General features: G+C 41.9%; 1 protein-coding gene across 14 annotated transcripts in view; it reads right to left on the bottom strand.

Moving 5' to 3' along the window:
• Positions 1-14,325, bottom strand: part of syne1b (spectrin repeat containing, nuclear envelope 1b) — a 75,431-nt gene that overhangs the window by 32,099 nt on the left and 29,007 nt on the right. For 13 of the 14 annotated variants that reach the window (XM_042222402.1, XM_042222415.1, XM_042222405.1 and 10 more), the window contains 36 exons: positions 13,105-13,730; positions 12,819-12,998; positions 12,522-12,672; positions 12,239-12,397; positions 11,792-11,974; positions 11,576-11,677; positions 11,267-11,470; positions 10,929-11,136; positions 10,662-10,774; positions 10,078-10,283; positions 9,846-9,995; positions 9,440-9,731; positions 9,150-9,322; positions 8,757-9,066; positions 8,434-8,598; positions 7,411-7,767; positions 7,192-7,328; positions 6,807-6,984; positions 6,539-6,721; positions 6,282-6,425; positions 5,633-5,788; positions 5,140-5,304; positions 4,870-5,042; positions 4,523-4,676; positions 4,249-4,392; positions 3,877-4,041; positions 3,453-3,770; positions 3,041-3,196; positions 2,691-2,861; positions 2,196-2,522; positions 1,925-2,077; positions 1,542-1,709; positions 1,240-1,416; positions 968-1,114; positions 763-888; positions 275-451 (listed from right to left, as the gene is read on the bottom strand). In XM_042222402.1, the coding sequence (XP_042078336.1) occupies positions 275-451; positions 763-888; positions 968-1,114; positions 1,240-1,416; positions 1,542-1,709; positions 1,925-2,077; positions 2,196-2,522; positions 2,691-2,861; positions 3,041-3,196; positions 3,453-3,770; positions 3,877-4,041; positions 4,249-4,392; positions 4,523-4,676; positions 4,870-5,042; positions 5,140-5,304; positions 5,633-5,788; positions 6,282-6,425; positions 6,539-6,721; positions 6,807-6,984; positions 7,192-7,328; positions 7,411-7,767; positions 8,434-8,598; positions 8,757-9,066; positions 9,150-9,322; positions 9,440-9,731; positions 9,846-9,995; positions 10,078-10,283; positions 10,662-10,774; positions 10,929-11,136; positions 11,267-11,470; positions 11,576-11,677; positions 11,792-11,974; positions 12,239-12,397; positions 12,522-12,672; positions 12,819-12,998; positions 13,105-13,730 (7,098 nt within the window). The remainder of the gene's footprint in view (positions 1-274; positions 452-762; positions 889-967; positions 1,115-1,239; positions 1,417-1,541; positions 1,710-1,924; positions 2,078-2,195; positions 2,523-2,690; positions 2,862-3,040; positions 3,197-3,452; positions 3,771-3,876; positions 4,042-4,248; positions 4,393-4,522; positions 4,677-4,869; positions 5,043-5,139; positions 5,305-5,632; positions 5,789-6,281; positions 6,426-6,538; positions 6,722-6,806; positions 6,985-7,191; positions 7,329-7,410; positions 7,768-8,433; positions 8,599-8,756; positions 9,067-9,149; positions 9,323-9,439; positions 9,732-9,845; positions 9,996-10,077; positions 10,284-10,661; positions 10,775-10,928; positions 11,137-11,266; positions 11,471-11,575; positions 11,678-11,791; positions 11,975-12,238; positions 12,398-12,521; positions 12,673-12,818; positions 12,999-13,104; positions 13,731-14,325) is intronic. The other variant, XM_042222412.1, reaches the window with a different exon arrangement.

Raw genomic sequence — 14,325 nt, 5'->3', positions numbered from 1 at the left:
AGTGAGTATAGGGGATGGTCACCGGAAATACTTCCAAATACCAAGCAGATCTCACTTTAATCCCATCAAAACCCAGGCCACAAATGTTGCAATCACAAGGGAACAGATCAAGATTCACTGTGCTGTATGGTTAAAAAGCAAGTGAAAACATACAGTAAAACCTAATTTAGAAATATAAGTACAGAAGCAAGGGATACTTGATAGTTATTATTGAAAAAGAGTAAACCTATCTGTGCATTAATGAAGGACTGATGATTATGATAGTGTATCCTACCTTGGCTTGTGACAGCATGTTTTGTGCTATCTTGGTCTCCAGCTCTGCTGGCCTTCTGGAGAGGCTGAGAAGCTGCTGCTCCATGTCCTGGAACAGGCTGGTTAGGTCTTGCTTCTGTTCCTTGATCTCTCTCCAGCCCTCTGAAAGCTCTTGAGCACTGGACATCCGTTCCTCTATCTGCACAAACACATGGTAAATCTTTCTATGGTCAGTACAATACTTGCAAGATGATTCATTTTAAAGTGTATATGTGTCTGCACTAGCACACTGCATGCCTTATTAAAGCATATACTGAGTAATTGCTTAATTAACAGCCAACTTGCTTTAGTATGCTACAATATTTTGCACTTGGTCTGAAGTTCTTCAACATACCAAAAAAATTGGTCAAGCTTATTGCAAAATAGAGTGACTATTACCTATATTATGATTATATATCCACACTTTATATCCACTTTTATGTTGCAACAGGAGGTAAAAAAGATAGTGACCGTGAGTTTGACTTGCTGGACCTCCGCAGCTGTCACTCTTACGGCGTCATCGGACAGGTCACACACAGAGCAAACCAGGTCTAGGTAAGTGCTGGCCTGCTCCTGAAGTGCTCTGTAGTGCTTCACCTGTGTTTGCAAAAGTAATAATCAAAATAAGTTATAGAAAAATAACTGAAAGACTGAAAAACTGTGCAGTGCTAAATACCTGCTTCAGTGCTTCCTGCAGACCAGATGGTCCCTGATCATTGAGCTGAAGCTCCTCTTGTACAGTAGAGAGCCACGTTTGACACTGCTGCAATGTGTCCTGGTGATTAACATGTTTCTGCAGTTCCCGATCCAGACTCTGGTAGACCTGTGGAATATGTTTTGCATTACATACTTTATCCTTCAGTTTTGATTTGCTTTCCTTTTTTTTTTTTTTTTAAAACAAAACACTCGAGAAACAAAAGAGTATGGTCTTCGTCTTCAATTACTCACACGTTGGGCAGTACTGCAGATTGCAGAGTAGCTATCACTGGTTCCCTGTATGTGAGCCTGGACCTGCTGACTGATCTTGGTTTGAACTTGGTCTGTACAACTGGCAACAAGACCTTCTCCCTTCTGCTTCAAGCTGGCAAGACGTTCCTCAAAACTGGCTATTTCCTCCATTATAGCCTAAAAATGATGACACAAGAGCAAAGCTGTTGAATTAAGGAAAAGCAGAGCTAACTTTGGACTACTACTTTAAACTGTAACATCAATGCTTTGAAACTTTGAACAAGAAATACGAAGTTGATTACTTTGTGTCTGGCAAGCTGTTGAGTGGCCATCTCCATACTGCTGGTCTGCATGGAGTCTGAGGTCACCAGCCTACTGGACATCTGCAGAAGCCACTTCTCAGCTTCCTGCAGCTCACTGTTGTAATCCTCATGTTCTTTCACCCACTCCACAAGGTTCTGGACCTGAGCCTGAAACACAAAAAAAACCATTTCTGTGTATTTTTTTTTAATTACGCCTGAAAAAGTATAGGCTTTGGACCAAAGTTTGACTTTTTTAATGTTTGCTCATATATTATAATAAAAATAGCACAAGCAATGATTAAAATGTAGGATATTGGACCTATTTCACACCCTTCATTCCAAGTTATATTAGTTATATCTAAGTAGGAAACAGTTAAAAATACCTTAGCAGCCAGGCACAGATCCTGATAATCAGCCTGCAACCTTTTCATGTTTTCGCTGATAGTTGGATCGTTTACTGTATCAAGCAGCGCCTCTCCTTTCTCAGTGACAGATTTCACTGCTGACTCATGAGACTGGACTGTCTGCTGGATGGTCTGTGTGCATAACAAGGAAGAAACATATTGCATGTAAATCAAGCAGTTGTCTCTTTCTCTTTCAAGTTCATTCTCTCACTGGTGCAAAGCTAAAAAGGATTTAGCGGTATGAAGTTACCTTGTACTTTGCCAGCTGAGCCTTCTTCTGGTAAAGTTCAGCTTTAGGCTCTACATTTGATGCTAAAAGGTTCTTGGTCTCCATCACCCACTGGGCCTGGGTCTTGTACTTATCCATAAAGTCTTTGGAGAGGGAGATGCACTTCTCAAGGGAGCTATGCTCTGTGCGCAGAGCTGCCATAAGTTCCTCAAGCTGGAAGAGTCGTGTGCCCACCTCCTCTTTGAGCTGCTCAGCTTCAGGCTCTTCCAAGAATGCCATTGCTCGCTCTGTCTTCTCCCTCATTGCCTTTAAGTAAATGTGACCCTGCTCCATGTCAGCCTGAAGAGCCTGAAATGACATGGGCTAGCATGAGTGATCGATGTCTCTATTGTGACATAATACTTCCAGCGTAAACAGGCTTTGGAAAAAAACAAATTCATTTCTGTATTAGGTCTAATCCTGTGAACGTCTTTATAGATAGTATAAGCAGAAGAGATGCTATTTAATAAACTATACCTCTAGTTTCTTCATCTTTCTCTCCATGGCAAAGCGGTCCACTATATCAACACTTATAGCCACAGTGCTGAAGTTATTCTGAGCTGTGCTGAGCCAGTCTGAGAAGGTCGTGAAAACACACTGTGCCTCTTCGATGCAAGACACCTCTTCCTGGAGCTGTTTGATAGTCTCCTGCAAAGTAAAAAAAAGAAGTAAACATAACAAAGAAAAAGTTAAAGAGGAGGCAAAAGCTTAGGGTAACTTAAACTAATCAAATCTTATGATTATCAGTCTAAACATAAATTCACAATGTCAATAAAGGCATAGTAATATTTGCAGTTCCAGTGACGTTGTGTTCAAAATCACGTTACCAGTAAATGCAGAAGCAGGGCGTGGTAGCGGGCTGTGATCTGGGTGGCTCTGGTACTGATCCTGCTGCTAATATGTGTCTCATCAAGAACCTGCTGAGCCAAAAGACTCAGGCCCTCCATTTCTTCTTGATAAACCAGCACTTCCTCCTGCCAGCTCTAATTAAAGAAGCATGCTATTAATGTCAGGACCAGACTTGGATAATTCGATTTTATTATATTCATTACTTGACTGCAGAGCAAATTAATTTCTTCAACATTCAGCCATGAAAACTAGAAAACCTAAATGACCTGATAGAGGAGACAATGAGTGACACAATAATATGAGCAACTAATTATTTACAAATAACACTGCAGATCTGTACAAGTCAGAAAAGATTGTCACAAGTCTACCTTTTGTGTATACTACACTAACCTTTATGAGCTGAAGCTGAGCATCTTTAGTGGCACGGTCAGATCGCCGATGACTACGCAGTTGTGCTTTGGTCTCCATGCCCTTTAGCCAGCTGTCAAGACGCTGGAACTTCTGCTCCATCTGCCGAAGTTTGGCTAGAGCACTGTTGAGCTGGGCTCGGGTGTCTGATAGCCGGGCCTGGTAAAGCCGCCACTCTTGCTGAAGGGTCTCTAGAGCTCTGTCTTCTAGCTGAGGCAAGCCCCAGGGAATGACCAGCTCTCGACTCACCAGTAGAGTGTTTAGTAAAGCCTGGCCCTCTGTGCAGTGAAGCTGTAGTTCCTGTAATTGTATAAACGCTTGCTTTAACATAATATACTCCATGCTAGTGTTTTCTAACCATTTAATCCTTATTGAGTGATAATTTCCACAGCAATAATTGCTGGACCTGTAGCTTTTGGAGAGTCTCTTCCAGCATATCAACATCACCCTCCAGCTGGGTGTAGCAGCCAAGCTTCTCTTGTTCCTGTTCTAGCCACTCTTCAAATGCATGAAGGCCCCGTTGATACTCTTGGTGGGCTTTCACCAGCTCCTCAGCTTTGCCAACAGCCCTCTGAAGAAGTGGAGAGCGATAAAAATTCAGCGTGAGCTATTATTTTTCTTAAATTAACCCACAGATGAGTCTCACTTGTAGTTTTTTATTAAAAAAAAGCATTCTTTTGCAGACATCTTTAGGTTGATTTTTTTGTATCAAGCTGTAACACTGAAACTGAAATTCTGCATACGATTCTAGCACTGGTCAAATGTGTTGAGTTATTACCATTGCATTGTCTTTGACAGTGTTATAGCGCTCCTGCAGATCTTGGAGTTCCAGCTGAGTGACATAGTTCTCAGTGATGCTGGCACTCTTTGCTGTTATGGTGTCCAGTAGGGTGTTATGGGTGAGCACTTCCTCATACAGTAACTGAAACCCCAAAATTAACAATCCACTGAAAAAATATGCTTGTAAGACTATTAGAGCATAAGGTTAACACAATAAATTGTATATTTAGCACACAGTATGTAGTAGTTGTAATAGTAGAAGATTTCAGTGCCTTAGCTTTGCTCAGATTTGCAGTTTTATCTCTCATCTCTGGGCACTGTTTATCAGCAGGATCGAGACTCTCCTCAACACGCTCAATCCAAGCAACAAACTGGCGTACATCTTCCTGGTAACTGGTCCACTGAGACAGGGAGCCCTCCAATTGACTATCAAATTTAAATATTAATATACCGTGAGACAGTGTTTGATGCAACAGCGGTAATACGACATGAAAAAACTGAAAATGCAGATGCAGCCTCAAAGTAAATCATTTATACTCTCCATGGAAATACATTTACTAAAGAATGCACTATAAAGCAACCAAACAGTACTTGCTGTTACTTTTGGTAATGCACAAACCTTTTGCATTGAATAGAAGCAGAGAGCAGAGCATCCCAAGAATCTTTTAGCTCCTGTATTTGTTTTTGAACTGCAGGCACTCCCTCAGCTGAGGTGTTCCTCTGAACTGATTCTCCTCTTGTGATCAGCATCTTCAGCTGAATTTCCTTCTCCTGACGTGCAGTTAGCAAAGCCTGGTGCAAAATCCACCCATGTGCATTTATTAAAATCCTATACTGGTATTAAACATGGTATGTTTTACTTTTGAAAAACAATAGTGACTTGGTATACCTCCAGCTTGATCATCCTGCTGTCAAGAACATTTTTGTCAGCTGTGGGAGCACAGTAAGTCTGCAACATATGGCTGGTGTCAACCACCCAGTTCTGCAGCTCTTTTAAACCTTGGGAGAAAAGCTGGTGCTCGGTGACTATCCGATCAATTCGTGATGCCTTCTCCTGCAGAACCATAAGGTAGACACAACCAGCAAGTTACCAGACAGATGGAATCCACAGCCGCTTCACACTTTCAAACTTCAAAGTGCACATGCAGATTTAGATATCTTGCAAAGATACATTTAAATTAGTTTGTATAACCTCATTTAAAAGAGCTGCCATAACAAAACAAAGGAATCAGTGTTTAGTTAGGTAAGTTAGTACCATCACAGTTATGATCTGTAAAACATTATTAAGTCAGAGCTCTGTCCAGTCTAGTTCCTCTGTCTTCTCTCCACGCCTACCCCAGAAATACCCCAGTGCTCAAGCAGTTTGGTAAGCATTACTTTACCTTTGTCAGGTTGGTTAAAGCTAGGTACTGAGCAGAGAGCTGTGACACACGGTGCACAAAACCCTTGCCGGCAGCATGTTCGTCCCACAACAGCTTGGCCTTCTCTTTCAGCCTGCTCAGCTGAACCTCTTGAGAGGCTAACTCCTCAAGCACAGACTGGAAAAGCACAAGCAGGTTATCAAAGACACATGCAAGCTGGCGCACAGATATATAAGACAGTTAAATTCAGACAAACAACAAGGAGTTAGAGATGGGAACATGACAAAAAGGAAAGCGAAAGAGATATTGTGCCAGCGCTAGTCTCAATAAAGCTCTTGGTCATGACATGCAGTCGAGCCCTCAGAAAATAGTCAGTGGACAAGTTTAAATAATGAAAAATGTTATAAAAGGTCTTTTTATAGGTTAAATATATTAACTCATATTAAGGACAGTGTTAAAAAGACATATGAGTAGCAAAGGAGCAGAAAGTATTTGCAGTTAGCATAAGCTCTTGGCAGTGCATCTAAAGTGAAGAGCAGCAATGCTTTAACTCTGTAACTTAGCTGGAATGGAGAGCTTCTGTCAATGGAAGTTAGGTTCACACTTAAACTGAGTGGCATAATTGGCCTTTATGTGTGTTCCAAGTCTGGTTGATTTTGAACATTAGTACCTGTAGCTTGTGAAGCTCCAACTTCTTGGCTGTGAGATCATGAAGTCTTGTGCTGCTCTCCTGTACAGCCAGCTCTGTGGCGTTTAGGAAGTCCTGAACAGGTTCTGCACTCGCCTCAAAGTCCTTCATCTGTGACACAAGATTCTGAAACACACAGGTAGATTGATGCATCACTTGGCATAAATCTGATTTCTACACTGATGGTTTTAGGGAATAAGATGCCCCCAGTTACTGACAAGGGGTGTTTGAATGCTCACTTGCAGACATGTCTCTCTGTTGTGCAGACTGGACATCATGTTTTTCCAGTCCTCTCTGGCAGTGTTCATTTTAGCCCGAACTGCATCAACTTTATCTTTAGCTGTGACACTAGAGACAAGCTCACCGTTCACAACCACAGCATTCAGCTTTGACTGACCTTGCTCCCTATCACTTAGAAACTCCTGTTAAGGAAAAAAGGAGATGAGAAGATCAATTATTAGGCTGAAATATTTGATATAGATGCTAGGTCTTTAGTTAGTTCTATACCTGAATTTTCTGAAAGCTAGACGAGGCCTCACTGAGATTTTGAGGTGCATCAAAGCACTTCGCCGTGTTGATCTTAGCATTAACCAACCACTGTTGGAACTCTCTGAAGGCGGAGCGGAAACCTTGTTCCAGCAGCTTCTCTTTGCCCTGGCACTCCCTGGAGGCTTGGAGACTCAGACTAGAAACAAATCGTGACAAATTTAAGAATTTCTTTCTGTTAATGTCATTATTTCCAGTCAAATCTGAAATTGTTGATTGTATTTTCTTATTTTCTGTTATAACTTTCTTGATCAATCATTTTTAAATACATGGAAAAATGTATCACACAGTATAGTGTATAAAATAATGGTCTACATTGGAATAAAACATCATTACTTTTACTTACCTATTGTATTCCTTGATGAGAGCAGACACTCTCTCCGACTGTGTTCCCATTTCTCTGGAGAATCGGCACAGATCGTTTAGTTTAGTCTTCAGACTATCAGACATGGGCTCAGCTTTGACAAGTTCCTCCAAAGTGTCCTAAATGGAAAACAAATATGAAGTTATGGACCGTCAATTAATATTAACTTATCATTGGAACCAAACTAAAGCCAAGACTTGCCTTTGCTATCTGCCAGCCCTTAACAGCTTCTTCTCCGTCATTTTTTCTCTCTGCTTGGGTCAGCCTTAGTCGCCAGTCCTGCAGCTGTCGGTTGAAGTCCTGCAGGTCCTGCTCCAACTGTGCTGACAGGCTGTTGAACTCTTGTTCAGAGCTTGCTATCTGTGAGAGTGTGGTCTCTAGACTTGCGCGTGTCTGTAGTGCTGCCCGCTCCCACTGTTCCCATGATGACAACAGGGCTGCTTCCTCTCGCTCTATAGTCTCATATCCCCCCGATCCGGTGTAGTCTCTTGCCACTGCTCCGCATCTTTGAACCCGGTTCAGCCTCTCTCTGCCTCGCTGCTTAGAGTCAAGCAACTCCTGGAAAGATCCAAAGGAATGGCAAACAAATTAAATGCAAATTTCTACTAATTAAATCTGTAAACAGCAGCAAACTGTGCCCCCGCTGGATATAGCGAGAAGATATCTGTCAACTGAGAAACCTGTAAACTCAGTAGTTAATGTAGCCCGCTTTTAATATTTGTTTTCAGGATAAATCCATGCGCTCAGCGAACCAGTTGTTTGCTCAGTCACACTCATGGTCTGACAAATTAAACAGTGTATTAATTCCTTCCATCTGATTCTAATTTTAAATATTTTTTTCTGCCTGTAGGACCTTTTTATCAGTTTGACAATCCCACTCCATATTTTAGACACTTTTATAAATAAATATAAAATAACAATTTCTTAGGTTTTAAATGGCACAGCTGACTGGGTAACTTAATTATACTGAGCTCTTGACTGTGGCCAAAATCATAAAATTATTGCTACCTCTGGCACAAAAAACTGGGATTCATGTCCAGCCCTTATTTGATGCTAAGAAGCATGGAGGAAGAACATCTTGATTCCTTATGGTTGTCTCCCTAGTGCTTACTTGGGGAAGTTTTCAGGCTGGAATATGAGACGTGCATCACAGTGGAAAAACTAAATAACCTCAAATACTTTTTGCCTTAAATATAAGCAATTATGATTATTAAGCTTCCTCACCTGCACTTTGGAGAGCTTTCTTTTAATGCAAACTGAGTCTCCTGACAGGTCAGACCAGCGCTGGAGTTCCTCTTTTGCTGAAATTAGCCAGTCGTTGAAGTCTCTTACAGCATCAAGATATTGCTCATGCTCAGACACGATGTTTTGCATGGACTGGACTTTACCCTTTGGGGGAAAAAAGACAATGAAAACACTGTCAGTTATGAATGAGTCAGCTTCCTGGATCCAGACTCTGTTTAGCTGTCCCGTTTTCCTGTATTGATGATCAATGATTCAGTAATTATTTGTAAGCACCATTTAGCCTATGCCTGAAGTTAAATCACCTTGACAACAGCCGAGATATCAGCAAAGTGTGCATTGAGCTCTGCCCTTGACTCTGGTCCAAAAATCTGATCACCAGTTTTTTCATGCAACTCCACCGCTTTGTCTGTTAGGCGTGACAGGACTGCTGCATGAGTGTCCACGTCAGCCTGGATGGCTCTGAGGCGCTCAAGTAAAGCCGACTTCTCTTTGAGGCCTGGCTGCTGAGGCAGAGTCATCCCCACCTCTTGCTCCACTGACTCCATCCACTGCTGCAGCTGGCTTTTATTTTCCTGATAGCTGGTCCACTGAGCCACTGTCCACTCCAGACGACTATAGAAAAATGACAAAATTTCATCACGTAATGTAGATAATGTAACTTTTATCAGATGCCGTGTAGAGGACATGTTTCCTACCTGTGACAACTCATAGATGTCATTAACATATTAGCCCATGCATCCTTCAGGCTCTGGAGCTGCAGACAAATAGCTTCTTGCCCTTCCATTCTGTTGTGCTTTAGAACCTGTTCACCTTTTCCTACTGTCATGTTGAGCTTCACCTCACCTTCACCCTTCATTAGCAGGATATCCTGAACATATGAGAAAACAGTAAGGAAGATCTATGAGATCGCTTATGCACTTCAAAATGTGTCCAGACAACACTGTGAACCAAATAACTGCATTTCTGGTACACATTATTTACTGACCTGTACAAGGCCTAGTCTTTTTTCCAGAGTCTCTTTATTTCCTACTGTGCTGTTGAGTGAAGCCAGGCGCTCCTGGACACCATTGAGCCAGGTCCAGGTAGCCTGCAGTGTCTCTTCAAAGGCCTGTTGCTCTTGCAAAGTGAGCTGGCAACTGCGCAGCCTCTCTCTCACACGCCTCAGCAAGGTCTGGTGTTGTGATTGAAGCTGAGCAGAAACTCTTGTCTCACTTCCATCACCTCGCCCACCTTCATTAAGTGCCTGCCCCTCTTGACAGAGACGCTCAAATGAATCCCTGCATGTAGGAAGGTAGGATGTTTAATTGCTTTGAATCTTTTGGGCACATTCAGAAACAATGATAATGCACTAAGCAGTCTTTCCTTGGCAAATAAACGTGTATAGTTAGCACCTTTCTTTGAGCACTTCCTGCTGGTATTCCTCCACTTGTTCCAGGACAGCCTTTTCAGGACCACGTTGCTGGGCTTCAAGCAGATCGGTGGTCATTTTCTTTTCCATGTGTTCCAACCACCATCTGAGCTTCTTAAGGCGACCCTCAAATCTACAAGGAAATCAAAATGCCTCGCTTATAAATAGTGGGCTTACAAAGGGCTTTACAGATGCAGTTCAGCAGAGGTGCTCACCCTTTCATAAGAGATGCACTGTCTTCCAGGATCTGTTGGTTCTGTCTGCACTGCTCCACAAAGCTGTCCCAGTCCTGCTGGATGGATGAAAGATGCTGCTGGACCTGCCCAGCGCTGGCTTTGGGAAGATGAAGTAGGAGCTTCTCTCCTTCCTCACAGACCTGAGTCAGACGTACCTCACCCTCCTCCACACGATCCATGGCGCCCTGATAGATAATCCACATCACTTTTAGTTTCGAACTCCTTCACATGTGAATCATACCATTACACAAGCAGCCTCCAGAGCCAGAGGAAAGACATTATGCTTTTAACCACAGATACTGCACATACAACCCCTTCCTGTGGATGCTACATCATTTAAATGATCAAGTAAAACATCATTGTAACATCCTCTAAAAACACTTCTTTGGCTGTTAGTCAATGCCAAAACTTATGAATATAAGTGGCAATTTTGTATTTGATCACATCTTGAATCAGTGACACCTACTTCTGATTTTTACCTATTCAAAACCTTTAAAGTCTTCACTATTACTATATATTGAAAGATTAAAGATTATTTACTGTAGTGGTAGTAGTCACTGTACCTTCAGTTTCTGCAGTTTGCGTTCCACAATTTGAGTGTCTCCTGATCGGTCAGAGCATTCTTTCACTATCTCCCTCTGCTCTGAAAGCCAGCGATGAAACTCCTGAACTAGGTCTGAGGAATTGGGGGTAAAGAGAATTAACATCAGGTGTAGACTTAGACAGAATGAAATCTAAACAATTAATAAAATAATAAAAGTTTACACCGAGCATGGATTCCCATTAAAACGCAGTATACCTGTACATTTTCATCCAGCCAGCCTTCTTACCATTGAACTGCTGCTGAAGACCGTTCTGCAGTGAGGCAAGTGTCCTTGCAGAAAGCTGGTTTGCAGACTCATAAGTCTTGATAAGATCAGTGAGAGCTGAACCCAAACCAGCCAGCTCCTCAGATGGATATTTTCTGCACAACGTGTTGAGGCTTTCTCTGGTGGAGTCAATACTCCCTTGCTGATTTTGCAGCTCCTTCTGGAGATCCTAAAAAACATGTTAAAAATGTAGTTTTGATTATCACTGTAACTTCTCAAATTTATAGAAACACATTGCATTCACCATCAATTTTTTTGTAAGGGCTATAATTTTAAATTGCTTATTATTTAGACTGTACCTTCACTCTGCATATGTCCTCAGGATCTGATCCAGTTGGAGAAGAAACTAGAGAATCTTCCATACTTTTTAGCCATGCAGACATCTGTGAGATGTAGTCTTCAAGCTGTTTCCGTTGGGAACTGAAGTCCATTAGATTTCCCTTAGCCTGCTCATGTAGCTTCTGGACAGTGCAGATCTTTTTGCGCAGGTCATTCTCCAACACCTAATGCAATCACAGTATTTACTGAAGAAAGACCAGTTCATCTGCAGCGCTTGAGCTAATATTTGTTTGTTCAGTCCCACCATAAACCAGAGTTGTATTTAGTACCTGTAGTTTAGCTGGAGTCTCTTGGTTTTGACTGCACTTCTTCAACTCTGCCACTTTACTTTGCAGGGCTTCAAGTCTCTGCTCCTTCTCGCCAAGTTCCACCTGTGGCGTTGTCGAATGAGAAAAGCATGTCACGCACAAGCTCACCTACAACAACCAAACCCAGGTAAAACAAATCCTTGCCAGTTTTCCAAGACATCATATATCTTACTGTACCTTCAACTCTGTAAGCCTTGCTGATATCTTCTGGCTGTTGTTTAGGTTGTTCAGGCTTTCATTTAGCTCAATCACACTTGTGCCAGTCCAGCTCTCAATATCATCATTGATTTTACGCACATCATCCCACAGGCCCAAACACTGGTTTAGTCGATCAATGTTGTCATCTACCCTCTCAGACACCTGGGAAATGGAATACACTTTACCATTGTTGATTAAACTGGGTGGACAGTAAACCTTAATCCACAGTAGATTAAATTTATGCTCTGTTGTACATCTTACACAGAGTATAGCTTGCAAAGCTCACTGTTAACACATAGACACAACACAGATAGAAGTCCAGTCTTTTTCTCCGATTTAAAAAAAAACCCCAAGCAGAGAACTTTATTGTTAACAACAAGGCATAACATTGATGCTTCAGAAATGAACTCTTAAAGTCAGGCTTACATCCAACCACTGGTCAACAAGTGTCTCCATATCCTTTTTCATCATTTGAGAGTCACACTCGGGGACCTTCTTTAGTTCAGTCACCAGCTGTTTTCCTTTGCTGGAAAACTGATCTAGTTCATGCTGCTTGGCAGCCAGATCCACCTTCACTGCTTCATGCTACAAATGAAGTAAAGACAGCAAACTAGTTAAGTAACACAATGTAGTCTTGAACCTCAATATAAGAAAAAGAATAGAAGCATAATTCCTAAAAGCGATTTATATATATATATTTTGTTCCAACCTTGGTTAGTGACCTCCTAGTTTCCTCGTGGTCCTTCAGAACAGAGCTTATCTCAAGCAAAGGTTCAGCACTCTCAATAGTGCTGCTGAGGGAGGCTTTCAGGATTTGGTATTCTCTCATAAGCTCAGTAAGGACACTGCACTGCTCCTGTCTGTCAAACGGAAATGAGTTCGTTTCATTTTAACTGTAAATTAACTGGAAAATACAGTAAATTGAAGAAAAATGTGTTTAAAGACACTCAAACACACTTAAAAACATGTTAGAATGAAGGAATCCCCATTGCTTTTACTTCTGTACCTCTCTGCAATGAGCCTCTTGGTGTCTTCCCATGTAGTCTCTAGCAAGCTGATTTCCCTCAGTACCTCTCCAGCCAACTCTGCATCCCTCTGAGCCAGCTGGTTGCCTTTGTCCCTCAGCCACTGCTCCTCATGCTGGTGTGACTGGAGCTCATCCTCTAGCTGATTAAAGAACCGAAGTCTGACACACAGGGGGATAATATGTATAGTTATTGACTATGTTCAGTTGTCAATTTCACCACTAACTTCACATTTGAATTACATCAGATATTGCTGGAATACTTTACCGTTGCTGTAAGCCATGCAGGCTGGGCTCTTTAAGGCTCTGACGGTCTGCTTTTTCTTCAATATCTTCCACGGCTTTCAGAAGCTGCTCTTTCCGCTGTCTAAATGAAGTCCACAGAGCCCCCAGGGCTTCTGCTTCACTCTGCTTAGTACCAAGCAAGTTCCTCACTGCATCCAGCTCAACACTAAGTGAATCCGCCAGCATGCGACATGACTTAGGAGAACCTTCATCAGCACCAATGTGAAAATGACTTTTGCATAGACTGCTGTCCAGACTGATGGCTAGAGTCTCGAGCTGACTAATGTCTGGGACAATAGTTGTCAGCTCTTGCTGCAGCTCCTCCACTCTTCCACGGTCCCAGCTCCCAGCACTTTCAACAGTCTGTCTCAGACCCCGCAAAACTCCGGTCACCACACTGTGGGTCTGCAAAAAAGCCTCGAGCCTCTCCAGGCACTCCAACTGGAGCTCGGCTATATTGTGGGCCTCCATGTAGGGCTGCAGACAGCTGTCTGCTCTGCTACGTAGGAGCTGTGCATCACCAGGCTCACAGAACTGACAGAGCTTCTCGGTTTGCTGCTCCAAACTCTCTCTCACACTGGACTGCTTCTGCAGGGCCCCCTGCATCTCCTGTAAGATGCAAGTTTTAGAGAATCAGCTGTTGCTCTGAAAGCTCAATTCCTCTGCCTATTTCCTTTTATCTTGGAGAAAAACATGTTGGTTTTGTCAGTCATAGCCTTTAAAAAAAGGCCATTGAATGTTACATTCAGTTCAATTCATATTTAATTTAAATAGCACCAAATCACAACAACAGTCGCCTCAATGTGCTTTATATTGTATGGTAAAGACCCTACAATAATACAGAGAAAACAGAAAAAACTGTTTGGCGACAGTGGGAAGGCAAAACTCCCTTTTTAACAGGAAGAAACCTCCAGAAGAACCAGGCTCAAGGAGGGGTGGCCATCTGTTTCGGGGTTGGGGGTTTACATCTAAATTTAGCAAAATTTGGGTATTTTAGAGACTTGAATTCAACTTTTTCCATAATATGTCTGAAGTACATCTAAATAGTAAATTAAGATAAAAAAAAATCTGGTTAAATTTGGTTCAAAAGAAAAATTTTAATAGTGTTCAAGATTACACCTTGTATTTTTTTTTTTTTTTAATATTTGACTGATTTGATTTCCTTTTTTTTTAATATGTATGTGTGGTTGCGACTTTAAGATCA

Source organism: Haplochromis burtoni, unplaced genomic scaffold, assembly GCF_018398535.1.
Source record: "Haplochromis burtoni strain Fernald_Lab_line unplaced genomic scaffold, NCSU_Asbu1 Contig_85, whole genome shotgun sequence".
NCBI classification, from domain to species: domain Eukaryota; kingdom Metazoa; phylum Chordata; class Actinopteri; order Cichliformes; family Cichlidae; genus Haplochromis; species Haplochromis burtoni.
Note: the sequence above shows the minus strand (reverse complement) of the source record. Positions and strands in the feature narration are given on the sequence as shown.